The 10,258-nt window shown below is 32.9% G+C and overlaps 1 protein-coding gene across 1 annotated transcript in view; it reads right to left on the bottom strand.

Moving 5' to 3' along the window:
• The window catches only part of LOC110451226 (cell death abnormality protein 1-like), a 34,193-nt gene that overhangs the window by 8,308 nt on the left and 15,627 nt on the right, over positions 1-10,258 (bottom strand). The window contains exons 4-10 of the mRNA XM_021499145.1: positions 6,745-6,843; positions 5,888-5,980; positions 4,243-4,332; positions 3,916-4,011; positions 3,477-3,572; positions 3,094-3,189; positions 2,040-2,135 (exon numbers count right to left, since the gene is read on the bottom strand). Coding sequence (XP_021354820.1) covers positions 2,040-2,135; positions 3,094-3,189; positions 3,477-3,572; positions 3,916-4,011; positions 4,243-4,332; positions 5,888-5,980; positions 6,745-6,843 — 666 coding nt within the window. The remainder of the gene's footprint in view (positions 1-2,039; positions 2,136-3,093; positions 3,190-3,476; positions 3,573-3,915; positions 4,012-4,242; positions 4,333-5,887; positions 5,981-6,744; positions 6,844-10,258) is intronic.

Here is a 10,258-nt window from a genome sequence, read left to right on the forward strand (position 1 = left end):
GGAAATGATACACATGTCATCATGTGTCCGTTGAAAACATTCTAAAATAATAACATTAAGATTTAAAGTATTTGTGTTAAGGGAAACTGTGATGTCCTAAATGTTGAATGGATCAAGGAATTTCACGAGAAAGAAGTAGCCTGTGATTTGGATGAGCGCATCATCAAGAATTAACTATTGTAAGAGTTACTTCCCCTTATGCGCAGTAATTTACATTTATTGTAGCACTACTAAACCATCAACAAACAAATTAACAGTGATGACAATGAGAAGCTATCATTACCAAAACATTGTTCGGATGTCTGGTTACATGTCACACAGTTAGAAGAACAGTTGGAAGTGCACAGTTCGCCTGTTTTACCAGGAATACAGTCTGAAAATAAACATTATGTATGTCACCATGCATTTATATTCCATAAGTCAACACAGTAGATGAGGTGCACTGCTTACAAAATATATGTGCAAGGTTTATATCCTTAGTCAAATAACGCAGACACTGAAGTACATTAAAACATCAATGTGTGTTTAATGTGATTAAATCTGATATTGCCTCACATTAAGTACATCATAGAAATAAATGATATACGTGTTAAGACCGCTGAAATGAAATAGGAAGATTCTTTTTTAAAATTTGATACTTTATTGGAATATGATATTTTATTAAATCAATATTATATAATGAGAAAAAGATTTACCAAAACAAAATCCATTTTCCTTCAAGCATGTTTTATCTTTACATGTGTCAGAACAATTAAGGTCACAAACGTCACTGTGCTTTCCTTTGACACATTCTGTAACATAAACATACAATATAATATCATCAACATTCTTTGTTTAAATATTCCACTTTTTTGTTCAAAAGGACCAAATAACAGAAACATTACAATACCAATTGTAAGGTATGCCTTGGTAGAATTGAACGCTTACAAGAATAGTCGATTATTACTGTGTCATTAAGCGTGAGATACACAACAAGCGTGGGTAGCTCTCCATAGATATTCGTTTTTTTCCCCAGCGGTAACTGAACCAGGGAAGTTATGTTTGTTAGTCCCCTACCCCTCCGTCGGTTTCCCTACTCCATACAAAACAGCATTTGTCCCCTTAACAGCTTCAAAATATAACTTGCACATAGTCTAACTTGCATACGACATAAACTAAAGATTATGCATTCATGATTAACCATGCCTGTCTCGTTTCGTTACGTATGATGATAAGACATTGTCAGTAAAATATATTAAATAAGTATTCCATCATAATAAATAGGTACATTTTGGACGTGATTATTTAAAGGTTAGAACTATCGGCGTTCAATGTTTCTAAATAGCTACGACATAAGATTGTTCTCTCTACATTCATTCAGAATTTTTAGTAATAATTCATTTGTACTTACGTATACAAGATGAATTATTTACTATATTTAGCTTTCGGTTACAAGTTAATAAAGGGGATATGCGATTACAACAGCATATCTAATATAAGTAACTTCTGTTTGATTATGTATTTTAATGTATCATTATTTCATGGTGACTGTTTATCTCTGTTACATGTTGTGATGTGTAAATTTTCATGTTCCTTTCTTTATAAAGGGGCAGATCGTCATGAATATTTGACAGTTGTTTTTGTCTGCACTGTCGATAACTACTTCTTTGCCCATTTACCTATTTAAGTAATACGCATCCAACTAAAATCTGTTTGTTCGGATAAAGGGCCAATATTGGATCATTCTGTCGTTATTACTTATGAGACCTATACATATATATGGATATATATAAATAAACATTGAATTTAATTTGTCTTTACTGTGATATGTGGTCAATTTGGCTTACCGTGCATGACATATATCAAATATATGATTGAGGTTTTAAAACTTTTATAACGTTCTCGGCTGTCGATTTGGCGATAGATGGTGATTGAAAATATTCTCTATTTTTTGAACAAATTGGAATTAATGAATTAAGACGAATCCCAGTTCGATATAGCACAGTGAATTGCTCTTTCGTCGTTAACTATGCAATAATTGTATATAATATACTACTTACCTATACAATGTCCGTTGCTCCTCACACATGTTTTGTCTCTACAGTTGTCAGAGCAATCAGTTGTACAATCATCACCATGTTTGCCAGGAACACATTCTGTAAAATGATTGATTTTGTCCAATGACGCATACAGACCATATTTCAAATGTTGCATACACATGTGTTTGTTATTAACTCGATTAACCCTTTTAATAGTGTGCTAGTAAGTATTGCCATAATCTAACATACGTTCATTTATATGGTTTTCATAATTGTATTGCTAAATGTTATATCTAGAAAATATAGACATGTAAAAATAACTTTTATTGTGCAGTATTTGTACCCGTTAGGCGTATACTAATTACCTAGGCAATATCCATTTTCTTTCATGCATGATCGGTCTTTACAGTTGTCAGAACAATCTTGGTCACACACGTCCCCGTACTTTCTGTTAACGCATTCTTTTATATAAACCCAATTTATTGCTTTAAAACATCTAAAAGGTATGTTTGTTATTGTTAACAAGACAAAATAAAAAAATAATTATACAATTACATAATTACATAAGTATTAAGAGGAGTGCATCAGTAATAAAGCATAGGTTACGACTTATAACACCCAAATCTGTCGCCGAGGGGTGGGTGTGGGTTGGGGGGGGNGGCAAATGTTAGTTGCAATCTGTTTGATGGTACGGTGGCCACTCAATCTCCAATCGGGTTTATCTGTGCACAAAATCCTATGTCGTCATCAAAGCCCTCCAGTAATTTGGGATTTACATTGAACATGTACATGTACTACATGGCATTAGATAAGAGTTATTTCTTTACATAAGATATGTCATTTTGTTTCAATGTGATTTAAGGACAATGTCAATTAAAATAAATTATATTTGCACTCAATAGTCAGCAGTGTGATGTTGAACGCTTTGATTTAAAATTTAGAATAGACATGGTATATACCTTTAGCGTAATATACATTTTGTTTGCATGATTTATTGATGATACTTAATTAATGTTGCAATATATGTTTGTTGTCATGTTAACCACAAAGAAATTGTATATAATATACTGCTTACCTATACAATGTCCATTGCTCATTATGCATGTTTTGCCTTTACAGTCGTCAGAGCAATCATTTGTACAATCATTACCATATTTTCCAGAAATGCATTCTTTAAAAAGAAAGAAAATATCAATATCAAACATTCTATACTCTGATACATTTAAGAATAAGTTCGATTCGTCTTTTTGGTATTGAATATGTGAACATTTGCCTAATAAAAGAAAGAGAGAAATATAGAGCTATGTTTATTTATCATCTTCACACAAATATTTTAGGAGGTTTTTCATCAAAAGATTTTCATCGAAAATATGAATGTTATATACTACTGTGTAATACTGGGTTAACAATAAAAATATCCACAGAATTGATATCTGCTTAAGTCTATACTCTAGTTACCGAGACAGGACCCATTGTCCTTCATGCATGATTGGTCTTTACAGTTGTCAGAACAATCTTGGTCACACATGTCCCCGTACTTTCCGTTTACACAGTCTGTAATATAAGCATATTATACCTTATAGATTACATCTAGAAAATGAGATTGTCTTATGTAAGATAGAAAAACAGAAGCTCTGTAGTCGTGGAAATTCAGAAGCACAGTCGATATTACTGTGCCTTCCAACATGCGTTTTTGATTACCCGCTCTCCCTTCTTGTAGTGTTTTTTATTGTTAAGTCGATTTGCCCTTTTTATTTTTACAGTAATTATTAAGATATTATTTAAATTTGTGATCTTCATAATAAAACGCTAAAGGTAAGGTAATATCTGGAAAACGATATGGTTTATAAATATTTGCAATACGACATTCCATTAAACTTATATATTTGCTAATTACCTAGACAATATCCATTTTCCTTCATACACGATCTGTTCTTACAGTTGTGAGAACAATCCTGCTCACAGTCGTCTCCGTACTTTCCGTTAACACAGACTGTAATACAAGGATGTGACATGCTATCACTTACATTTAAAAAACAACCCCACCTATTTGGCAAAGAGATTTTAAACACAGCATTACATTGTGCTAATATAAGAGCTAACTGTCCTATTTTAATACAATATGATTAACAATCAATCACAACAATGACCATATTAAAAAAAAAATAAACAAAAAAGCAAGTAAAGAAAATTTAATTGAAACGTGTGTATTGTCATATCTTACCGAAACATTGGTCGGACGTCTGATCGCATATTACACAATTTGGGGAACATTTAGCATTGCACAGGTCCCCCTTTTTTCCGGGTTTGCATCCTAAAAAGTGATTTTTTAAAGGTTATTAAAACATATGGATTATATCAAGCAGGACACAAATTGTCAGTTGAATTTAATAGAGTTTCCCAAACGAGTGAGGGATGCTTATCATGTGTATCTGACTTGAGTGAGTTAATCGAGTGTCTTTTCAATTTGAAAATTAACCAACGAGAGTTATAAGAGGATAACTAATCATCACGAGTTTTGATACCTGTTTCTACCATAATATTCGTGTTTAAATCTGAAAAACACATTTTTCCCTTCGAAAATACATAATATGTGTTTCCGATAGGGGAAACAATTGCCATTAAACATTACCTCTAAATGAAAAATGACATCCTAGCAGGTTAAACCAATGAGTCATGAATGAGGAAATCGTTAGTGGCTGTTGGAAAAATAAAGCGGAATTCGAAACCAATAATAATAAGTAAAGGAAATAAGATACACACAAAGAAAGCAATATATAGAAATTACCATAAAGAAATGTATGGATGTAAATAAGGTTTTCAAGAAGGATAACATTTTATTCCTGAAGGTCAGACATACCTCTTATTATTTACCCCGATATTTTCTAATCCGACTGAACTATTTAACCAGTAACAAACACAACAGGATATTACGTAAGTCGCACAGTAGGCAATTTCGGCAATCAACAACGTTTGAGTGGTTATCCTAAAAATCCAATCATAATCTAAAGGCATATTGTAAGATCTAAGCATCCACAGGTTGATATATTAGAGTTTTTATCACACTATAATTCTACTCAAGGTAAACAAAAACACAGACTTCAGCTATCGCAGACATATATAAACCATATATCTAAACGTATTAATGTTCTTATAAATTGACGATATCTCTTTTCTGTTTTGACATGTATGTTATATACAGGAAACAATTTTCTTTGAAAAGGGACAAAATATCAGGGAACGAAATTACCCACATTCGTTTATATGATGTTCACACTGACATGTAAAACGTAATGTGTTATTCTTATCTATACGCGTAAAATGTTTTCAATTCTTCGGCTGAAGTCGTGTTTTCTAATACATTATGATCCAAATACCTTACTAAACATTGCTTAACACCTCGATGCTCATTGAGGTATATATTTGCACTAATAAAATCAGACGCAGAGAAATAAAAGCAATCCGAGCATTATATATTCTAATATGGGGTGATGTGAGACTGTGAAATATGTGGTTTCGTGGACGGAAGAAAGTGAGTGCGCTATCAAACGTGCCATCCGACCACCCTTTCAAATATTATTAAGATAGTATAAATGTTCATGTGATATTAAACTTCACTGATTATTAAGTATAGCCATATCAGTTTTAGTGATATAGTTTAATTTACATGTGCTTCGCGGCAATTTACTTTATCCTTCATTGTTGATTACAGAACAAGTCCATGTAGTTTATCCCATGAGCATTGCTGTTGTTTGAACTTATATTTTCGAACACATTGAAGAACTGCCTACTAATGCATCAACATACTACGGAAAGGAAGAACAGATAAATTTAGGTAAAAAGGTGCAAAATAAATTCGACAAACGTACCTATACAATGACCTGACTCTTTCTCGCAAGTGTTGTTACAGTTAGCAGAGCAATGCTGTTCACAGAAAACACCAAACATTCCAGGGAAACAATCTGTAATGTAAATATTAATATAATTGTTTTGAGGGTAAACTATAGTAACATAATATGCATTGGAAGCAAGCATGGTTGGTTTGACAGCTAAAACAAATTATCAAAATGTAATATAAATCTTATATAAAGATTTCCAGTAGAATACGACCGTTTATGTACACCAATGCAAATAATGGTAAGGTATACACGAACATGTAGCAATACTTAACATGCATAAACATACACCTTTATATACATAACGTTTACATCAGGTAGTTAATTTTACTGATCTGCCCTTAAATATCAGCATTTGATTTAAGGATATATCAACAAACCACTTATTTATATATCATCGTGAGGCGTAAATTATTCTTACACATTCAGTTTTTTTTTTCCACAAGTGGTAACATTAATGTCAAAATACTATAAATGAGTATCATATTGATATTTGTTACACATGTTGTTTTTGTCAGAGACTTTCCACATTTCGAATATGGCGCTGCAATGTACATGTAACTCGATAAAGAACTCAAACTGGTATTTTGTGGAACAGATTATTTTAAGCCACTCACTAACATATATTTACTTAAAGATGCAAGGATGTGGTGTTTAGTGTTTCAAAATAATGAAAGTACAATAAAAAAGATACTGCAGCATTAAAAAGTCCATGTAACCCCAAACTCCAGTACCTTTGTAAAAAATACGTTTTACTTGTACAGTGCGTATGTATATCGAAATAAGATTTACTTTATAAATACGCTCAATATGTGTCTAGTAGGACTCACAGAAGCAGGATCCTGTTATAGCGTTACAGTTTCCCCCGTAACAGCTTTCTGGGCAAGTATCATTACAGCTGTGGTTACCATAACTTCCGATTTGGCAGCCTGAATGATATAAAACGAAAAACATATTATTTTCATTACCTTATGTGACGGTTTTGTGACGGCATTTGCTAATTATCATGTGCTTGATGTAACCCGTTTTGTAATAATTTCGCACTTTGCTATGCTAACTACAAAACACTTGGTTGCAAAACGTTTGATGAATTTAAAAAGTAATAAGTATCAAAAAGAGCTTTGCGAGTCAACGTACTTTGTATGTTTTTATATAATAAATGTATTATTTATATTTCATTTTACGGAAAAGCATCAGATATGTTCAAACAAATAACATGGATATGTGCATATATTACAAACATTCGTTTCTGTCATACTTTTTGAAAACGAGTATTTACATTTCTGGATAGTAAAAGCATGGTGGCTAATATATGACATTTCGTCTTTTCGCTTTGTCGCCCGCGAAATAACGCCAAGCGAAATAACGAAATAACGAAATAACGACAAAGCGAAAAGACGAAATGTCATATATCAGCCACCATATAAAAAGGACTATTTCCAGCTATGTTAAATTCACATACATGTAGGACCCTGCCCCCTCATAATTCTTGTTTCAGAAATGCTACGAAATTTATGCTGCTCTTTTAACTCTTTTCAAACCTTTATTCATCCGATATTATTACTTTGAATGACTGTACTAGTTATTTAGATGATTTATTAACCTAATTACAGCATGGGGGTCGATTAATGGAATATCAGCCTGAAAGCATTTTTCTGAAAAACAAATTGTATTTTGTGCATCGTAATACTTAGGAAAGAACCTTTTCTTTCATGTTGTTCTTTAATAATATTTTTATCATCCAGAATGAGTTTTATCGAACATTTTGTGAAAATTTAAATGTAAAATATAGGATTTTTCATTCTTATTATTCTTGTATACCAAAATTTGTTATTCTATGAAGAAGTGGTGTTATTTCAAATATGTATGCAACAATTCAGTGGTGGAAATTCCGCACGACAAAGTACCCGGTGTACCCAAAAAGGTGAGGGCATTCTCTTTTCTTCTTATTAGCAATGACCTGAACCCTTATACACAGGTTATACTATAAGAAAGATGTTGTTTGAATTCTCAATTATTGTTTCGGTCACCTGAAATAATTGATTACCTTTTAGAATGTCGTACATCTTATCAAAGAACCAATCAGCCTTTACTCTCAATTTTTGTCTCTTGGACGACCCTGACTGCAGATCTTGGACAGGTTGATCAACGAACTGTTTCTCAAAATCCATTCATACTTTGTCACTTTTCTTTCTTCTTTAGCATATACCAAAACTACACAAAATGCTCTTTTACTGTTTTGAGTTATGATGACAACTGATATATGTTGTAGTTAAGTGTTTTCTCTTCTTTTTTTTTAAATTTCCCTGCCTAGTATTTCAAAACCCCTTCCTTCTGTAGTACAAGTATTGCATAAATCTATTGTTCCAGTGTTCCTTAGTCCTTACCATTTGAGTAGGGAACATACATTTTCACAAATACTTTATTATCGGAAACATTCTTTGGAGACAATGTGACAGCCTTGATAGATGGTACATATATTTATATTAAAAAAGGGCTGGCCATAAGCTTCAGATAATGACTTACGGTTGCCAGAAGAAGCGTAATTATCTTAAATTCATGAGCATAGCTCTACCTGATGGCTACATGTTGGACACTGTAGAACCATTCTCTGGAAGCCCGAAATATGCAAGCATTTTAGCAAAAAACATAGACAAGGTCACAACGTGTGAGCAAGTCGACAATGTAATTGTTGATCGTGGCTTTAGAGATGTCCGGCCAATGTTAGAGACATCGGGTATTAATACCAGTGTGTCCTCATTTCTTAAAACTGATCAGAGATAACATTGATCTACAGGCTAACATGGACAGAACAGTTACTAAATTCCGATAGATTATATCATAGTCATCTTAAGCATTGGATAATTTTAGAACTCAATTAATATCAAATTGCTTCAACGATATAATTGCGGCAGTGCTTAAGATTGTGACTGCATGTCTCAATTGGATACGGGGACCAACTTGTCACCGGAAACTGAAAAAACAGACAGAGACCTTGCACATCAAATGAAGTTTCTACTAACAAAAACAAACTGTTTGGCTCAGAAGGTGAAAACAACCTTACTCTCTCCGAGGGAGCAAAGTCAGAATTCGTAAAAAAAATATGAAATATTGGTGTATCAGCACTCTCAAGACCTCATGCCTTATCAGATTTGTTTCAGACACAAAGGCCAGACGAAATATAACGTATGAATTCAGAACACGACACCAAATGATAATAATCCAATAAAATAGTACTATTGCCGATGCCAAGTTGGTCAAAGACTATGGGAATGTGTGCTCCTACATCAAGTATACTTTATTATCTTGGCTATCATATTAATCTTCAAAATCCAAAACAGTTGCACCCAAGGGCAAATAAGTTCCGACAAAGCTTGAAATAAGTTTCTTTCTGTGAATCTAGAATCACCAGTTTGAAAACAAACCTTGCATAATTTTTTCTTCCTTATTTTTTAAAAATGTCTGCCATTCGAACACATTTCATACTCTTGCATCTTGCAAAACATTACCTGTAAATGTCATCAGCTGTTCATACGGCGTCTTACCTAAATATATTTATAAGCAAAGTAGAAAACAAACACATAATCTCTGAACTCCATTGATAGTTGTCTATGAATCTGACAACTGCTTGGGCAGTACAATGAATGTTTTGGTGGCCATCTTGAAAAGGAGTCAAACATCGAATCTTTTCCGAATATCTTCTCTGTTGCGAAGATCTCTGTTGATTAAATACTCATTCCATCCAAACTAGAACATTTTTTTTCTTCTTTTCGGTCAGTTTTCAATCCTAATGATTAGACTTTACATATAGTGATGAATATTTATCTATAGATCATATAGTCATTTGATCCTTTTCTGGAATATGTTCGACCACATATTTTGGATTGATATTTTTGTCACTGGTAGTTCAGGGCCTAGTCCATCTATAAGCAAAATATTTTTGGTATACACAAGTTATAAGATACTTTTATTCTAAGATGAACACATTTTTTGTCGGGAAAAAATCATTGATTGAGATGACTTCTGACTGTTGATTTGTCCGTACATATCTGATAACTAACCAAAGCAAGTTTTTTATATGTTTACTGAAGCATATGATCCGTAGTTTCGGTTGCATTATAAATAATCCTTTAGTGCAATATTTGTTTGAAAATATTCGTCTTTTGGGTGAAAACTCTGGCTGTTTTGAGAAAATTTAATTTATGCTTCTACGAAAAACTAACCAAGTAATTATTGAATGTTAATGGGTGTTTTTGTTATGATACGGTTTAGGTCTTCACCTCACCACAAGAAAACTGGAATCAAAGGAGGGGTAAATTTGCCCCCCCCCCCCCCCCCCCCCCC

Source organism: Mizuhopecten yessoensis, unplaced genomic scaffold (assembly GCF_002113885.1).
Source record: "Mizuhopecten yessoensis strain PY_sf001 unplaced genomic scaffold, ASM211388v2 scaffold631, whole genome shotgun sequence".
Classification (NCBI taxonomy): Eukaryota; Metazoa; Mollusca; class Bivalvia; order Pectinida; family Pectinidae; genus Mizuhopecten; species Mizuhopecten yessoensis.